Genomic DNA, 19925 nt, shown 5'->3' on the forward strand with positions numbered 1-19925 from the left:
TTCTAATTGTGTCTGTATGGTGTCTGTGTGGCAACTAGAATTCTTCAAAGACTTACAAATCATTAACTCTTTATTTGCACACTCAAGGAATAGTATACAGTTACCGCACTTAGACTTTATGTTTAACAGCATAACCGTGAGGCGGATCCTGAAGGGGACTTGAATAGGAGAACCAGTAAAACGGGTGGTAAGATCTGTGTACCTACATGTACGTATTACCTCAACTACCTTGACTAACCTGTGCCCCCGCACATTGACTCTGAACCGGTACCCCCTGTATATAGCCTCGCTATTGTTATTTTACTGCTGCTCTTTAATTATTTATTCTTATCTCTTACTGTTTTGGGGGTATTTTCTTAAAACTGAATTTTTGGTTAAGAGCTCGTAAGTAAGCATTTCACTGCAAGGTCAAATCAAATACCTGTTGTATTCGGCGCATGTGACAATTACAACTTGATTTGATTACATTGTTTAAGCTCTGTGTACTTTTCCTCCAAGACAGGACACCATTGTAGTTGAATGTGCTCGGAACCACAAAAGCCTTACCTCTCGTGATAACATTTAACAGGTGTAGCCTGTGTCTCGCCAGCCTAATGATATGTTATTAGACCTACACCGCCAGCCACCCTCTCACTCAAGAGTAAACACATGTAATACGGTTGTGTGCGTCAAGGGGCCACCATCTCTGGGAAAATGCTACCTCAGTTATGGGAGTTTAGGCGAGAGAGTGAAGCGAGGTAATGCTAGAACAGTGCCATGAGTTAATCCTTACAAATCCTTTAGAGGATGTCAGACAGGTGTGGAAAAGGAGAGAGAGAGAGAGAGAAAGAGAGAGAGAGTGAGAGAGAGAGAGAGAGAGAGAGAGAAAGAGAGAGAGAGTGAGAGAGAGAGAGAGAGAGAGAGAGAGAGAGAGAGAGAGAGAGAGAGAGAGAGAGAGAGAGAGAGAATTAGACACATACCTGAACCTGGTCGGCACACCTGTCTGGCTGGTTGGATTGGCTGAGGGAGGGAGGGAGGTACCAACTGTAAAGTCTGCAGTTACTCCATCATGATGACAACAACCTCAGTCTAACTCTGGATACCTGTTGAGAAAAGACAGAAAGAGAGAAAAGGGGAAAAGTGTGTAACAAGGAACAACAAGATAGAGGAGGGAAAGACTGACAGAAGACAGGACACTGGACATTATCCACCTGGAAGTCTCAAGGACCACAGAACAGGTACTAGGTCCATCTCAAAATGATAAAGTCCTAGCTAATAAGCAAGCGTTTTGCATATATTTTCATGTGGGCCAGTGCATTGTGTGTGTGTGTTTCTCCAATACTAGCCTATTGTACACCTGTCACATGATGGATCACAAGTGGGTTTGTCAGTGGTGCTCAGTTTGTAGAATTGGTATGATAATATTATATTGGAGCTAGCTCATTTCCATTCTCAAAATATACACCAGGAGGAGCCATGTGAATCTGTGAAGAAAGCATAAGCATATGTAAATGTGGGGAAAGTCTCAGGTGGAGACCCAAACTTAGTCCTGAAAAATGTAGAAGTACTGAGACCAGGAAGACGTAGCTACTTTGCATGTGTCTCCTTCAATATCTAATTACATTAGGCCTCAACATAGATGTCACTTAAATATCTAGCTAACAATAGCTAGCAGTAGAGTAAACTCAAAAACACAGACTATTTCCCTAGTACTATTCCACAGTAGGGCTAGCTCCTTCTAGCCAGCTAGCTACTTCTCCAGTAGGTAGCTAACTACAGTATCTAGGCAGGGCTCCGAAATGAAGGGTGTCCTGTTGTCCCGGTGATGATAAAATGTCTGGAATGTCTGGGAAGATTCAAACACTCTGGGACAGTTCTGGGAGGATATATCTAAATTCATACAACTACTGTACATACAAAACACGTAATAATAATACGCTGTTAAAGCTAATGCAAGAGATTAGAACCTTAGCTTAAAATGTTAATGAGCTGTTACGTTTGCACATGTTGAGCGCAGCTATGCGCACTAAACAGTAGGTTATGTGTCAATGTTCCAAATGCAATTCATGGGAACACACTGTTCTAAAGAGCTACATTCAGGCTACACAGAATAGATGTACATACGCTAGTATTCCAATGTTGACCTTTTTACAGGCAATTTTTATGTGAATTTCTGGCTCAGCCCCATTTATCTATTTCAATAGTAGGCTACTCTTATTAGCAAATTCAATTACTGTGAATGACCTAGGTTCTCGAGTAGACCCTCTCTCTCTCTCTCTCTCTCTCTCTCTCTCTCTCTCTCTCGCTCTCTCTCTGCCTCTCTCTCTCTCTGCCTCTCTCTCTCTCTTTCTCTCTCTCTCTCTCTCTCTCTCTCTCTCTCTCTCTCTCTCTCTCTCTCTCTCGCTCTCTCTCTGCCTCTCTCTCTCTCTGCCTCTCTCTCTTTCTCTCTCTCTCTCTCTCTCTCTCTCTCTCTCTCTCTCTCTCGCTCTCTCTCTGCCTCTCTCTCTCTCTGCCTCTCTCTCTTTCTCTCTCTCTCTCTCTCTCTCTCTCTCTCTCTCTCTCTCTCTCGCTCTCTCTCTGCCTCTCTCTCTCTCTGCCTCTCTCTCTTTCTCTCTCTCTCTCTCTCTCTCTCTCTCTCTCTCTCTCTGCCTCTCTCTCTCTCTCTGCCTCTCTCTCTCTCTGCCTCTCTCTCCTTTTCCACAGCTGTCTGACATCCTGTAAGGATTAACTCATGGCACTGTTCTATGTTCATATCAAAACATTAAACCCAATATGTAGACTATTTTAATTTGGGATGGTTCATCTTCATTTTGGGGCGATTTAAATTGCACTTCAGAACGATTCTGGGATGGTGATAAAAACGGTTAATCTATTGGCAGCGGGCAGCAGCAGGCTGTCTACACTCACTGAGAGCTCCTGAGTCTTCCTATGGTTGGCGGTTGCAGTAAAAAAGTACTAATTATATACCACATACATACTGTACATATAATATATAACCCTTGAACTCAACTCTGGATCTCAAAGCCAGTTCCATTGCATTTGTTCATTGATCCCCTCATATTTACTGATTGTGGCTGGATCCGGCACCGACAGAGATGGCCGCCTCGCTTCCTAGGAAACTATGCAGTACTTAGTTTTTCTATGTATTATTTCTTACACTGTTACCCAGGAAATCTGAAGTTTTATTACATACAGCCGGGAGGAACTATTGGATATAAGAGCAACATCAACTTACCAACATTACCACCAGGAATACGACTTTCCCGAAGCGGATCCTCAGTTTGGTCCACCTCCCAGGACAATGGGCCGCAGAAGGGGCAGACGGAGCGGTCTTCTGGTCAGGCTCTGTAGACAGACACATCGCCCACCAATCCCGAGTATACTACTCGCCAATGTCCAGACTCTTGACAACAAGGTAGACGAAATCCGAGCAAGGGTTACCTTCCAGAGAGACATCAGAGATTGTAACATTCTCTGTTTCGTGGAAACGTGGCTCACTAAGGATACGTTATCGGAGTTGGTACAGCCACCTGGTTTCTTCACACAGCGCGCCGACAGAAACAAACATCTCTCTGGTAAGAAGAGAGAAGGGGGTGTATGCCTTATGATTAACGAGTCGTGGTGTCATCATAACAACATACAGGAACTCAAGTCCTTTTGTTCACCTGACCTAGAATTCCTTACAATCAAATGCCGATCACATTATCTACCAAGAGAATTCTCTTCAAGTATAATCACAGTCGTGTATATCCCCGCAGACACCTTGACGGCCCTGAAAGAACTTCAATGGACTCTATGTAAACTGGAAACCACATATCCTGAGGCTGCATTTATTGTAGCTGGGGATTTTAATAAGGCTAATCTTAAAACAATGAATGAGCGACCCGGGCTGGCACACTTCTGGATCATTGTTACTCTAACTTCCGCGACGCAAGCAAAGCCCTCCCTCGCCCTCCTTTCAGAAAATCTTACCACGACTCCATTTTTGTTGCCCCCAGCCAGGTCTGCTCAGGTCTGTTCAACGCTGGTCAGACCAATCTGATTCCACACTTCAAGATTGCTTCGATCACGTGGACTGGGATATGTTCCGGATAGCGTCGGACAATAACATTGATGTAATTGCTGATTCGGTGAGCGAGTTTATTAGCAAGTGCATCGGTGACGTTTTACCCCCATCGACTATTAAAAGCTTCCCCAACCAGAAACTGTGGATTGATGGCAGCATTCGCGCAAAACTGAAAGTGCAAACTACTGCTTTAAATCAGGGCAAGGCGACCGAAAACATGACCAAATAGAAACAGTGTAGCTATTCCCTCCGCAAGGCAATCAAACAAGATCAGCGTCAGTATAGAGACAAAGTAGAGTCACAATTCAACGGCTCAGACAAGAGAGGTATGTGGCAGGGTCTACAGTCAATCACGGACTACAAAAAGAAAACCAGCCCCGTCGCGGACCTCGATGTCTTGCTCCCAGGCAAACTAAATAACTTCTTTGCTCGCTTTGAGGACAATACAGTGCCACCGACACGGCCTGCTTCCAAAACCTGCGGGCTCTCCTTCACAGCAGCCAACGTGAGTAAAACATTTAAATGTGTTAACCCTCACAAGGCTGCCAGACCAGACGGCATTCCCAGAGCATGCGCAGACCAGCTGGCTGGTGTGTTTACTGACATATTCAATCAATCTCTATCCCAGTCTACTGTTCCCACATGCTTCAAGAGGGCCACCATTGTTCCTGTTCCCAAGAAAGCTACGGTAGCTAAACCACTATCGCCCCGTAGCACTCACTTCTGTCATCATGAAGTGCTTTGAGAGACTAGTCAAGGATCATATCACCTCCACCCTATCTGACACCCTAGACCCACTCCAATTTGCTTCCCGCCCCAATAGGTCCACAGACAACGCAATCGCAATCACACTGCACACTGCCCTAACTCATTTCAGCCCTCTCCTGTACTCCCTGTTCACCCATGACTGCACAGCTATGCACTCCTCCAACTCAAATATCAAGTTTGCAGACGACACTACAGTGGTAGGCTTGATTACCAACAATGACGAGACGGTCTACAGGGAGGAGGTGAGGCCCGCAGAGTGTGGTGTAAGGAAAATTATCTCACACTTAACGTCAACAAAACAAAAGAGATGATCGTGGACTTCAGGAAACAGCAGAGGGAGCTGCTCCCTATCCACATCAACGGGACAGTAGTGGAGAAGGTGGAAAGTTTTAAGTTCCTCGGCGTACACATCACGGACAAACTGAAATGGTCAACCCACATAGACAGTGTGGTGAAGAAGGCGCAACCGCGCCTCTTCAACCGCAGGAGGCTGAAGAAATGTGGCTTGTCACCAAAAACACTCACAAACTTTTACAGAGGCACAATCGAGACCATCCTGCCGGGCTGTATCACCACCTGGTATGGCAACTGCTCGCCCACAACCGTAAGGCTCTCCAGAGGGTAGTGAGGTCTGCACAACGCATCACCGGGGGCAAACTACCTCCAGGACACCTACACCACCTCTCACAGGATGGCCAAAAAGATCATCAAGGACAACAACCACCTGAGCCAGTGCATGTTCACCCCGCTATCATCCAGAAGGCGAGGTCAGTACAGGTGCATCAAAGCTGGGACTGAGAGACTGAAAAACAGCTTCTATCTCAAGGCCATCAGACTGTTAAACAGCCATCACTAACAATGAGTTGCTGCTGCCAACATACTGATTCAAATCTCAAACCACTTTAATAATAACAAATTGGATGTAGTAAATGTATCACTAGTCACTTTAAACAATGGCACTTTATATAATGTTTACATATCCTACATTACTCATCTCATATGTATATACTGTATACAGTATATACTGGCCCTGGTCCCTTGTGTGTTGGCCTATATAGTAGTCTACCACATTTTGAGTTCTATCAACTTTAAGTCCTGTGTGACTGTGAGTCTTGTCCCACAAAATACGTGTCTTTGATAGCCAGCTCTGTACATTTATCTGCATCCCAATAGATGATGGAAATGGAAGTATTATGTCATTGATTTCACGTTGCCTAGTCACCTGATAGTTGATGATAAGTAGTACTCAAGGTACAGATGCATGATAAGAGAGATGGCAAGTACCTGTGGATTTTCCTGCAAGAGAACATTAGTATGAGATAACACAGTGAAGGAAGTGAAAAAGTGCATTCTATTTAAACCAGTATGGCTTTGGGTGACCAAAGCCAATCATGTCATTCATGTCATGCATTTTATCAACAAATTCAAACACTACTAACTTATAAAACAAAAGGGCTGATTTGTCCCAAATTTTGATAAAATATTCCGACCTGTCACTTGCGGTCACATTGCGCTTATGAAAATATATATATTATCGTAAGGATGCGGTAGCCTAAACCTACTGGTGATGTTAAACACGTGTTCTTCAATCATGTTTAAGATCTGACATGCCATGCAGCCCAGTGCAGCGCAAGACATGTCATAGGCCAATGGTTAACCAATCATATTTTTCAAATCCTGAAAGGCAAAATTCCAGGTAACCTTGGAGTGGAAAGTTATGCCTTACCAGTTTGCTTCTGAGGAAGAGCTGAAAAAGAAAGTAAGTAGCTGTATTAGGTGGAAATATAGAAGGTCATTTCGTCCAACTTCATTCAAAATATAGATGTTTTTCTTGAGACAATATGTGTGGGTATAGGCAGATGTAGGCAGGTATAGGTATAGGCAGATGTAGGCAGATATAGGTATAGGCAGATGTAGGCAGATATGGGTATAGGCAGATGTAGGCAGGTATAGGTATAGGCAGATGTAGGCAGGTATAGGTATAGGCAGATGTAGGCAGGTATAGGTATAGGCAGATGTAGGCAGGTATAGGCAGATGTAGGCAGATATGGGTATAGGCAGATGTAGGCAGGTATAGGTATAGGCAGATGTAGGCAGATATAGGTATAGGCAGATGTTGCAATTGGAGGATGCATTTGGGCATATTCTATAATGAGATTCAATAGGCTACATCTGTCCGTACAAACGCTGGGAAATGATGACGTAATTAAAATTTGTATTGCTCTCTTCCACCTTAAACCCCATGAGCTCTCTCTCTGTGTGTGTGTGTGTGTGTGTGTATGTATGTGTGTGTGTGTGTGTGTGTGTGTGTGTGTGTGTGTATGTATGTGTGTGTGTGTGTGTGTGTGTGTGTGTGTGTGTGTGTGTGTGTGTGTGTGTGTGTGTGTGTGTGTGTGTGTGTGTGTGTATGTGTGTGTGTGTGTGTGTGTGTGTGTGTGTGTGTGTGTGTGTGTGTGTGTGTGTGTGTGTGTGTGTGTGTGTGTGTGTGTGTGTGTGTGTGTGTGTGTGTGTGTGAGTGAGTGCATATGGATATTTTACATGTGGCACCCCTAGTATTGCTACTGACATTAACCATAAACAAATGAAAGATAATAATAAGTACTAAGAGCATGATTTTGAACATGACATTGTCTAGGTAGTGATTTGTGAAAGTAACATTGTGTGAGCCCCAAATAGCAGTTTAGGTTACAGAGTGCAAACGAGTAAGTGAGGATTACTAGCAGTCTTATTTTGTATTTTAAACATATTGCCTAATTATAGTGCATGTTTAAAGATGTTTCCTGTCAGGCAGAGGCTGTGGCCTATTGATCCTTGTTTTCTCCAACCAGACCAGGTTGTTTTACCATGTTGCCATAGGCGACAGTATCAGCGCTGGTTGAGGTCTCCTCTGTGCTACCGGTCCTACTTCATTCCACCCCCTGTCTGATGTGACAGATACAGGCCTACTGTGTGAGCTAACTAGGGTAAACATCAGTCAGAGTGCACAGACCACATTCTTCTACATTATCTCACAGGCAGCCATGCTTGACTGAGACAAATGTTCCTCTGTGGAGGACACAGTCTGTGTGTGTGTGTGTGTATGTGTGTGTGTGTGTGTGTGTGTGTGTGTGTGTGTGTGTGTGTGTGTGTGTGTGTGTGTGTGTGTGTGTGTGTGTGTGTGTGTGTGTGTGTGTGTGTGTGTGTGTGTGTGTGTGTGTGTGTGTGTGTGTGTGTGTGTGTGTGTTATGTAATACAGTGTTGACAGACATTACCTAAACAAAAGTGACATTTACACATACTCTCAATCCACTTAATACCTGGGAGCTCCTGTCCCCTAGCTGCAGAGATCCAGATAAGTAGCCCTACCAGCCAGCCTTAGCGTCTCACCGGCCCCAGCCTCCAGCCCCAGCCCCATCCCCAGCCCCAGCCTCCAGCCCCAGCCTCCAGCCTCCAGCCCCAGCCCCAGACTCCAGCCCCAGCCCCAGCCTCCAGCCCCAGCCCCAGCCTCCAGCCCCAGCCCCAGCCAGGCTCCCTCTGGGCTGGGAAGATTCCTCTCAACAAACTTTTTAATGACACCTAACACTTGTGTTCTATTGCCCCCTAGCTGCAGAGTTCCAGACCAGTAGCCCTACCAGCCAGCCCTACCGTCTCCCCTGTAGAGCTCCAGACCAGTAGCGCTACCAGCCAGCCCTACCGTCTCCCCTGCAGAGCTCCAGACCAGTAGCCCTACCAGCCAGCCCTACCGTCTCCCCTGCAGAGCTCCAGACCAGTAGCCCTACCAGCCAGCCCTACTGTCTCCCCTGCAGAGCTCCAGACCAGTAGCCCTACCAGCCAGCCCTACCGTCTCCCCTGCAGAGCTCCAGACCAGTAGCCCTACCAGCCAGCCCTACCGTCTCCCCTGCAGAGCTCCAGACCAGTAGCCCTACCAGCCAGCCCTACCGTCTCCCCTGCAGAGCTCCAGACCAGTAGCCCTACCAGCCAGCCCTACCGTCTCCCCTGCAGAGCTCCAGACCAGTAGCCCTACCAGCCAGCCCTACCGTCTCCCCTGCAGAGCTCCAGACCAGTAGCCCTACCAGCCAGCCCTACCGTCTCCCATGCAGAGCTCCAGACCAGTAGCCCTACCAGCCAGCCCTACTGTCTCCCCTGCAGAGCTCCAGACCAGTAGCCCTACCAGCCAGCCCTACCGTCTCCCCTGCAGAGCTCCAGACAAGTAGCCCTACCAGCCAGCCCTACCGTCTCCCCTGCAGAGCTCCAGACCAGTAGCCCTACCAGCCAGCCCTACTGTCTCCCCTGCAGAGCTCCAGACCAGTAGCCCTACCAGCCAGCCCTACCGTCTCCCCTGCAGAGCTCCAGACAAGTAGCCCTACCAGCCAGCCCTACCGTCTCCCCTGCAGAGGTCCAGACCACTACCTCTACCAGCCAGCCCTACCGTCTCCCCTGCAGAGGTCCAGACCAGGAGCCCTACCAGCCAGCCTTACCGTCTCCCCTGCAGAGCTCCAGACCAGTAGCCCTACCAGCCAGCCATACCGTCTCCCCTGCAGAGGTCCAGACCACTAGCTCTACCATTTTCCCCAGAATGGCTCTCTCCGGGTCGGGTGGCTTCCTCTCTGAGGATCAGTTCATCTGTTCTATCTGCCTGGATGTGTTCACCAACCCAGTCTCCACACCTTGTGGTCACAGCTACTGTCTGGACTGCATCTCCACCTACTGGGATGGTATGTATTGTGGCTTTGTATATACTTTACACTAGCTGAAAAATAAGTGTTTACATAGGTCTATATACTGTATATTACCTGAAACAGAAATGTTCATAGGCCTATATACTGTATATTACCTGAAACAGAAATGTTCATAGGCCTATATACTGTATATTACCTGAAACAGAAATGTTCATAGGCCTATATACTGTATATTACCTGAAACAGAAATGTTCATAGGCCTATAGACCCTACCCAACTTGAAATATAAATGTACATTTGTTTGTATGTACATGAGCCCAATACAGGCAACAACTTACATCCATGCAACCTTATTGGTTGTTTCCTATTAGTAGGCCTATTTCATCACATCCCCATTCAGAGATCAAATGTATTCCGCCATGTGAATGAATGAAATGAACTGTAACTTGTTGTTGAAGGAGGAGGAGGGAAGACGTGTGTGTGCCCGCTGTGTAAGGAGAGCTTCAGGAAGAGGCCGGAACTTCACATCAACCGCACCCTGAAGGAGATCACCGAGCAGTTTAAGAAGATGGCGGACGGATTGGACCGGGGGGCCATGGTGTTTGAAGGAGAGATTGAGAGTCAAGGTTGGGGTGGCGGTGGAAATGAGGGGGTGTCATACGGGGTTGAGCGTCCTCCGGTCCCTCCAAGACCCCCAGGGATGGGTGTGATGCCTGGGGATTTGTTGTTGGAGATGAAGACCAGGTTCCAACGACCTTCGAACTCCAGAACCCCTCCGCCCGTCCTCCACCCCCACCCGCCCTCACCCTTCTCCTCCAACACCACCGCCCTCTCGCCCCCCGCCCCTCCTGTTGTCCCACGCAGATACACCCTGAGCGGGCCGGCTGATTCCTCCACCGACGCGCCTCTCTGTCCTGAACACCAGAGGGGGCTGGAGTTCTTCTGCCGGACAGACCAGACGTGTGGGTGTGCCGTGTGCATGGAGGGAGAGCACCATGGACACCAGGTTATACCAGCCAAGAGAGAGTGGCTCATTAAGAAGGTAGGGAGAGGGACAGAGGTGGAGGAGCAGAGGTGTGTGAACTAATTCTGATGGAGATGTAGGGTACTCCATTTGCAATGCTACTACTGTAGAAATGAAAACATACTGTATTAACCAAAGCTATATAGTCAGTTTAATCAACTCTACACAAAAGAGACTGGGTGTTTTAAAAATATTTAAATTGTGTTAATCACATGCTTCGAGGTAGAGGTAGATATGTACATACTAGGAATACGGAATAAGTACATTGCAGTATGTTGACTCCGGTCTGTTTCTGTATGCAGTCTCAGTTGGAAATCACAGAGGCAGAGCTGAGGGACATGATCACACAGAGAGAAAAGAAGGTGGAGGACATCAGGACATCACTGGAGAATATACAGGTGGGTGTCTGGAACACACACACACAGACACACACACACACAGACACAGCACACACACACACACACACAGACACACACACACACACACACACACACACAGTAAACACACAGACACAGTACACACACACACACACACACACACACACACAGAACACACACACAGACACAGTACACACAGTACACAGACACAGACACAGTACACACAGAACACACACACAGACACAGTACACACACAAGGACACAGAACACACACACAGTCACAGTACACACACACAGTACACACACAGACACAGTACACAGTACACAGTAAATCAAAATCAAAAATCAAATGTATTTATATAGCCCTTCATACATCAGCTGATATCTCAAAGTGCTGTACAGAAACCCAGCCTAAAACCCCAAACAGCAAGCAATGCAGGTGTAGAAGCACAGTGGCTAGGAAAAACTCCCTAGAAAGGCCAAAACCTAGGAAGATACCTAGAGAGGAACCAGGCTATGTGGGGTGGCCAGTCCTCTTCTGGCTGTGCCGGGTGGAGATTATAACAGAACATGGCCAAGATGTTCAAATGTTCATAAATGACCAGCATGGTCGAATAATAATAAGGCAGAACAGTTGAAACTGGAGCAGCAGCACGGCCAGGTGGACTGGGGACAGCAAGGAGTCATCATGTCAGGTAGTCCTGGGGCATGGTCCTAGGGCTCAGGTCCTCCGAGAGAGAGAGAGAGAGAGAGAGAGAGAAAGAGAGAATTAGAGAACGCACACTTAGATTCACACAGGACACCGAATAGGACAGGAGAGGTACTCCAGATATAACAAACTGACCCTAGCCCCCCGACACATTAACTACTGCAGCATAAATACTGGAGGCTGAGACAGGAGGGGTCAGGAGACACTGTGGCCCCATCCGAGGACACCCCCAGACAGGGCCAAACAGGAAGGATATAACCCCACCCACTTTGCCAAAGCACAGCCCCCACACCACTAGAGGGATATCTTCAATCACCAACTTACCATCCTGAGACAAGGCTGAGTATAGCCCACAAAGATCTCCGCCATGGCACAACCCTAGGGGGGGCGCCAACCCAGACAGGATGACCACAACAGTGAATCAACCCACTCAGGTGACGCACCCCTTCCAGGGACGGCATGAGAGAGCCCCAGTAAGCCAGTGACTCAGCCCCAGGTAATAGGGTTAGAGGCAGAGAATCCCAGTGGGAAGAGGGGAACCGGCCAGGCAGAGACAGCAAGGGCGGTTCGTTGCTCCAGAGCCTTTCCGTTCACCTTCCCACTCCTGGGCCAGACTACACTCAATCATATGTCCCACTGAAGAGATAAGTCTTCAGTAAGGACTGAAAGGTTGAGACCGAGTTTGCGTCTCTGACATGGGTAGGCAGACCGTTCCATAAAAATGGAGCTCTATAGGAGAAAGCCCTGCCTCCAGCTGTTTGCTTAGAAATTCTAGGAACAATTAGGAGGCCTGCGTCTTGTGACTGTAGCGTGCGTGTAGGTATGTACGGCAGGACCAAATCAGAGAGATAGGTAGGAGCAAGGCCATGTAATGCATTGTAGGTTAGCAGTAAAACCTTGAAATCAGCCCTTGCCTTAACAGGAAGCCAGTGTAGAGAGGCTAGCACACAGTACACTGAACACAGTACACAGAACACACACGCAGAACACACAGTCACAGTACACACACACACAGTACACACACAGAGACACAGTACACACATACATACCACACATACAGACACAGTACACACACACAGACACAGAACAAACACACAGTCACAGTACACACATACAGAACACACATACAGACACAGTACACACACACAGACACAGAACACACACACAGACACAGCACACTGTACACACACATACAGAACACACACACAGACACAGTACACAAACACACAGACACAGTACACAGAACACATACAGACACAGTACACATATACAGAACACACACACAGACACAATACACAAACACACAGACACAGTACACAGAACACACACAGACACAGTACACACACAGAGAACACAGACACAGTACAGACACACAGAACACACACACACACAGACATCGTACCCACACACACAGAGCGTACTGTGCAATTAATTTTCTCTCTCTCTCTCTCTCTCTCTCTCCCTCCCCTCTTTGTCTTTCCATCCTCTCACCCTGCCCCTCATCATCCCTCTCTCTCCCTCTCTCTCTCCCTCCCCTCTTTGTCTTTCCATCCTCTCTCCCTGCCCCTCATCATCCCTCTCTCTCTCCCTGCCCCTCATCATCTCTCTCTCTCTCTCTCTCTCTCCCTCATCATCTCTCTCTCTCTCTCCCTCTCCCTCTCCCTCTCCCTCTCCCTCTCCCTCTCCCTCTCCCTCTCCCTCTCCCTCTCCCTCTCCCTCTCCCTCTCTCTCTCTCCCCAGGTGTGTGCGGAGCATGAGACAGCAGGCAGCATGCATGTGTTCTCTGCCCTGGTGAGCTCTGTGGAGAGGAGCCAGGCAGAGCTGTTGGAGGTGATAGAGATGTCACAGCGGGCTGCACAGCACCAAGGACAGACCCTCATCAGAGACCTAGAGCAGGTCTCTTTTTATTCGTTAATTTTATTTGAGTGAATGGTTTATTTCAGAGAGAATGGTTTATTTCAGAGAGAGGACAATAATATCAATAGCAGCGAAGGCAGAGCTGACACAATATTATTAAAACGTATTGTACTAGATTTGGGTAAACAGCTCATTTGCATCTTCAGTAGGTGATCAATAAAATACATTCATGCCGCTATCTTTTTTTGCTTCTGATATTGGTGATTGTTGTCTTTGTGACTGTGTTGCTGCAATGGTTGACAAACCAATTCCCTCTGGGATTATTAGTAATAAAGTATTTCTTGTCTTTTCTATCATAGGAGATCTCTGAGCTGAGGAAGAGAAGCGCTACCCTCACCCAGCTAGCCCAGTCTGACGACTACGTACTTTTCTTCAAGGTTAGAGACTCTTTCTGTTCATCACATCTTTTTGTCTTTATTCATCCTTTTCAACAATTTCTACCTTTTTTGAAACCGTTTTTTCCTTTAGTTACCTTAGTTACAAGGTAAGAGGTACTTTTCCTTTCCATTCTCTTCATTTAAAATGATCTTGCTACTTGTTTTTTCTAATTAATTTATTCCTCCATTCTCTTTATTCCTCTTCTCAGACATTCTCCACCCCGCCTCAGACCAGGGATTGGTCGGATGCTGTTGTGACCTCTGACCTCACCTCAGGGGCGGTGCTTCTGACTGTCAATCAAATGGTGGAGCGGTTTCGGGAGGAGCTCAAGAGACTGCCGGAGATCTGTGAGTTATGGCTGACCGTTGTAGAACTCCTATACATTCTATCTATGAGTACTATCAGTTTCAAAGTGGGCAAAACTGGTTGAAATTACGTCAAGATTTTACCACTTTTGCTCGCTGGGTTGTTGCAAGTGACAAATAAAGAATATCACCAATACTGTAGTGTTGAGACGGTCTAATTTTACTTTATGAGCACTACTAGGCTACAATACTGTAGCGTTGTGACTGTCTAACTTACCTTCATGAACACTAATAGGCTACAATACTGTAGTGTTGAGACGGTCTAACTTTACTTTATGAACATGACTAGACTACAATACAGTAGTGTTGAGATGGTCTAACTTTACTTTATGAACACTACTACAATACTGTAGTGTTGTGACTGTCTAACTTTACTTCATGAACACTACTAGGCTACAATACTGTAATGTCGAGACGGTCTAACTTTACTTTATGAACACTACTACAATACTGTAGTGTTGAGACGGTCTAACTTTACTTCATGAACACGACTAGGCTACAATACTGTAGTGTTGAGACGGTCTAACTTTACTTTATGAACACGACTAGGCTACAATACAATATGTAGAGGATGATGTAGACCATCGAATCTCAACTGGTGGGTCGTGACCCAAATGTAGGTGGCAAGCGGTTTTGAATGGGTTGTGTGTGTGTCAGTAAAATAAATAAAACATGTTATGAAAAAATACTCCAGTCTGAACTTAAACAATTTAAACCAGGTAGAGAGTGTGAATAAATGATAATGAACTTACTTTTTTTTTAAATAATTTAATCTCTGAACAGTTTGTCTTCAATCACAGTATTTTCAATATAAAGCTATTAGCAGCACTATTTTGGTTGATTTTGTTGTCTCAAACCAGTGAGTTTATTAACAATCTTCATCAAGAACATGGGCAAAATGTATTTATTGACAATGAAAGAGGTGGGAATGTTGTTCCCTTGTCATATAATTGCTATATTTAAAATCAATACAGAATTCAAAATAGTTTTTCAGATTATATTTTGCAGATTATTTTTCCCAATGCAAATATTGTGTCGTGACAGACAACCTGGTTAATTTGGGGTCCCAAGGCAAAACCAGTTGAGAACCTATAGACCCATACACTGCATTGTCTTTTGTTGGCCAGGTCTGCGTCCTCAACCTCAAACAGACCAATCCGTGGGGAGATATAGTCCAAGTAAGGTTTACACGCTCAAAGTACCATCCCATCTGTATCTTTTAGTGTTAATTATGATCTAATATGTGTCTGATATTGATTAATGCATTCTCTTATGTTTGGCCAGGGTTGCGTCCTCAACCTCAACCAGACCAATCTGTGGGAAGATGTAGTCCAAGTATGATTTTCATTCATGTCTATGTCACACTCAAAGTCCCAGCTCCTCCCATTCTGTGTGTCTAATAATCTATACGGTATTGATTTGATTGATTCTCTTTTGTTTGGCCAGGTTTGCTTTCTCAACCAAACCATGCTGTCGGAAGAAATAGTCCAAGTAAGTCCAAGATAACATTCATGTCTCTGTCACACTCACAGACCCAACAGATGTATAATAATTCATACAGTAATTGATTTCCTGTATTCTATTTTGTTTGGCCAGATTTACCTTCTCAACCAGACCAGTCCCTGGGAAGAAGTAGTCCAAGTAAGATTTAATTCACGGCTGCTTCTGTCACACTCATCCCTTTCCATTTGTTTCTAATAATAACACTGTATTTGATTACATGATACTGTTTTGCCAGGTTTGCGTTCTCCACCTCCACCAGAACACTCTGTAGGAAGTCCAGGTTTGGATTCGTTCCTGTTTCTTTCACACGCACAGGCCCATTCCATATGTGTCAGTTACCAATGATACATAAAGTGTCTAATTAAGGTATAATGACCGAGAAGGCGGTGTTTGGAGGATAAATTGGCACAGGTGTTGTTAGGCCCGAGACAAATATATCCTCCAAACACCGGCTTCGAGGGCATTGTCACTTTTATACAACAGGTTACTAACATATTCAAATAACGATTGACATATTTTCATTAAAAGCATTAACTTGATTAATTTATTCAAACTATTTCATCCTTCCACAAGATATAAGCCGACACAGATCAAGGGTTGCTACCCAAGCTGGCTGGTCGTTCATTCTATCAGTTCGGTTGTCAGAGACGCGACCCAGTCGTTCAATTCTGTATCTATGAATGCGATCCAGTCGTTCATTCTAAATGTTCCATTGCCATACTGGCTGGAAACTTCGTATCCCATGCTTGCTAGCTTGCCAACTACGGCTATCTTACAGTCACGTCAAACACTGCATCCAGAATATCAACAGTAGCTGCATTAGCATTAGTTTAAGCTGTTTTCTAGTGACATTTATTTGGATACATCCACCACAATGAGCTAATGAGGCGCGATTTCGCCTGGCATAGAACATTTTCTATCTCATCAGGACGTTGTTGTTCAGAGGAGCTAGCCAACAACACAATAACTTCCAATTGAAGCTGGAACAACTGCAAACTAGCTAAACTTCGTCTCGTTTTACCTTTTTTCAATTGACATTTCTTGCTATACTGTATACCTAATGCCAGCTGATTCATGATTTAGACTGGCTGAGAAACGCTGCCTGTCTGTCTCATCCCGAATCCCAACACCTTAATTACCATGGGACAGCTGGAGATCGAATTTGAATATTGAAACAATGTTGAAAATGTCAGAGAGACCAACAGCAAGGTTTATACAAATCTCCGCTGTTGAAAACGAAATGTTAGTCTAAAAGAATGTCTAGATGCTTTTTATAGTGGAGATAAAGTTCATAAAGTGCCTGGCTGGGCTGATGAGACAGTGGACTGCGCAGTCTGAAGGAACAGAGTAAATAGGCATTTTAAGGTGACAGATTTAGCCGGTGGTAACTTGTGGAATAGACACCGGCTGGAATGCGATTTTAACCAATCAGCATTTAGGATTAGACCCACCCATTGTTTTATTACACGTATTCTCTTTTGTTTGGCCAGATTGGCTTTCTCAACCTCAACCAGACCAGTCAGTGGGAAGAAATCCAAAACCAAGTAAGGCTTTGATTCATTTATTAACTCAAAGTCCCAGTCATGTGATAAAACATACAGTATTTGATCAGGGGTTAGATGGTTTAACACCTCTCTCTCTCTCTCTCTCTCTCTCTCTCTCTCTCTCTCTCTCTCTCTCTCTCTCTCTCTCTCTCTCTCTCTCTCTCTCTCTCTCTCTCTCTCTCTCTCTCTCTCTCTCTCTCTCTCTCTCTCTCTCTCTCTCTCTCTCTCTCTCTCTCTCTCTCTCTCTCTCTCTCTCTCTCTCTCTCTCTCTCTCTCTCTCTCTCTCTCTCTCTCTCTCTCTCTCTCTCTCTCTCTCTCCAGAGGTGAGGAGAGTGCAGGAATATGCAGGTATGTACTTCCTTCTTCCTGTATCATGTTGTCTGTGTCCATGTGTCAAGCACATTCCTGCTAGTTATAGACACAAAACTGCTGATTGAACTCTTGATTGGTGATTGATGACTTTTTCTCCCTCTTTCTCTCTGCCTCTGTTCTCTCTTTCTCTCCCCCACTTATTCTCTCCCTCTGTATGTCTCTCTCTCTGCCCCCCCCCTCCCCTTCTACCTCTCCCCTCCTCTCCCTCTCAGTGGACATCACCCTGGACCCCCTCACCGCCCACCCACGCCTGCTCATCTCCGACGACGGCAAGCAGGTGCGCTGCTGGGACCGCTACCAGCCCGTGGCGGATGGCCCCGAGCGCTTTGACCGTGTGGTCTGCGTCCTCGGGCGCCAGGCCTTCTCTTCGGGACGCCATTACTGGGAGGTGAGAACAGAAGCAGGGCTAGTTTCATTCCAACAGCCATCGGGCTGAAGAACAGTGGGTCATAATGGGGCCTGATAGATGGAGGGACTGTATGCCAGGGATGATGTGAATATACATGTGCTCACCTTCCAGTGTTGTTGTATAGCATGATGTTGTATTGTAGTGTATTGATTATGATTTGGTGATTTGTATTCGTAGGTGGAGGTGGGTGGGAAGACGGACTGGGACCTGGGCGTGGCTAGCCACTCCATCAACAGGAAAGGGAAGATCATAGTAAGCCCCGCCCACGGCTACTGGTTCCTGAGTCTCCGGGATAAGAAGGACTACGCGTTCCGAACGGAACCGTCGACAGCGCTGGGCCTCAACCACAAACCCAACCGTATAGGGGTCTACGTAGACTGTGATAAGGGACAGGTGTCCTTCTATAACGTGGAAGCTAAGATGCTCATCTATACATTCACCGACAGCTTCTCGGATGTCATTCATCCCTTCTTCAGCCCTTGCACCAATAAGTCTGGCAGGAACGAGGCGCCGCTCATCATTTGTCCTGTCTCGATGCCTCTGGTGGACTGAGATGGGTTTTAGTTTTTTTGTTCATTCCTAAACGTAGTTTCGTTCAGTCTGTCCTTGTTCAATGTTCTTCACTGAGCCAATAGGACGGGACTGGATAGGTCAAAGCAATATGGTGGAAGCTATAGCTGATGCGCCCAATATACCCAGATGTCTCATGTCAACATAGGGAAGGGAACAAGGCCAGAAGAGAGGGAACAATTTTCTGGAATGAAATACAGTCCCTTAGAACCATTCATAATGACCTCCTGTGTTCTATGGAGCTGACCAATGGATAATCTGGATACTGAGTCTGGATTGGACTGATCATTTTGACCAATACAACTCACTACAGTCCATCAGTCTGAGAATGAAGGATTTCACCATCTGTCCTTATCACAGGATGGATGAATCTGTCTATATAGGGTCATATGTGTCTCACATGGCTCCCTATTCACATATAGTCTGCTTCTTTGACCAGAGCCCCATGGGCCCTATGTATTGCATTACTATAGGGAATAGTGTGCTATTTGTGACATAACCACAGTCATTACAAATAAAACATATTACTTGTACATTACAATCCAGTTTTTGAAGAATGTCCACAATAAACCAAATGTAAACTATGTGGACTGGGAGCCACTGAGTAAGACCCAGAGACAAACACAAAGACAAAGAATCCTTTATGAGCCAGTCAATTTAGTCATCATATTCTACACAGAGTGGACAAAACTTTAAGAACACCTGCTCTTTCCATGACACAGACTGACCAGGTGAATCCAGGTGAACGCTATGAGCCCTTACTGATGTCACTTGTTAAATCCACTTACATCAGTGTAGATGAAGGGGAGGAGACAGGATAAATATGGATTTTTAAGCCTTGTGACAATTGAGACATGGATTGCGTATGTGTGCCATTCAGAGGGTGAATGGGCAAGACTAAAGATGTAAGTGCCTTTGAAAGGGGTATGGTAGTAGGTGCCCGGCTCACCGGTTTGTCTCAAGAACTGCAACGCTGCTGGGATTTTCACGCTCAACATATTGGATAGCCTGGGGTGAATGAGACTGAATACTTTTTGGAAAACTATATTAGTGACAGAATATATTTGAATCATGTTGTAATAGGAGTTCAATTGGAGGCTAATCTAATAAATCATTGCATGAATTTTTCTAAAATAACCCTGACCTTGAGTTGTCCATCTTCTTGAACTTTTTAGTACAGTATTGTATAGGCTATTATATTATACCATGTTAGAGCCTATTCAATTAGCATGTTCAATAAGGCTACAAATAAAATATTTATCCAATTGATAGCCTGCATTTCATTA

The 19925-nt window shown here is 45.7% G+C and overlaps 1 protein-coding gene across 2 annotated transcripts; it reads left to right on the forward strand.

The window, feature by feature from the left end:
• Positions 1-991: 991 nt before the first annotated feature.
• On the forward strand, positions 992-19777 carry btr01 (bloodthirsty-related gene family, member 1). 2 transcript variants are annotated; one of them, XM_031815057.1, is made up of 17 exons: positions 992-1217; positions 8397-9188; positions 9287-9507; positions 9930-10513; positions 10798-10893; positions 13322-13477; positions 13798-13875; positions 14085-14223; positions 15369-15419; positions 15526-15576; positions 15688-15732; positions 15838-15882; positions 15980-16024; positions 17235-17288; positions 17610-17636; positions 17873-18048; positions 18247-19777. In XM_031815057.1, the coding sequence occupies exons 3-17, from the start codon at positions 9369-9371 to the stop codon at positions 18619-18621; spliced, it is 2061 nt and encodes a 686-aa protein (XP_031670917.1). In that variant the 5' UTR covers positions 992-1217; positions 8397-9188; positions 9287-9368; the 3' UTR covers positions 18622-19777. The 2 variants fall into 2 exon arrangements, with proteins under 2 accessions (XP_031670917.1, XP_031670918.1); XM_031815058.1 differs by lacking the exon at positions 15688-15732 and having other exon boundaries at positions 8397-9507.
• The last annotated feature ends 148 nt before the right edge of the window (positions 19778-19925 follow it).

The sequence above is a fragment of the Oncorhynchus kisutch genome, unplaced genomic scaffold, assembly GCF_002021735.2.
Source record: "Oncorhynchus kisutch isolate 150728-3 unplaced genomic scaffold, Okis_V2 Okis07a-Okis12b_hom, whole genome shotgun sequence".
NCBI lineage: Eukaryota > Metazoa > Chordata > Actinopteri > Salmoniformes > Salmonidae > Oncorhynchus > Oncorhynchus kisutch.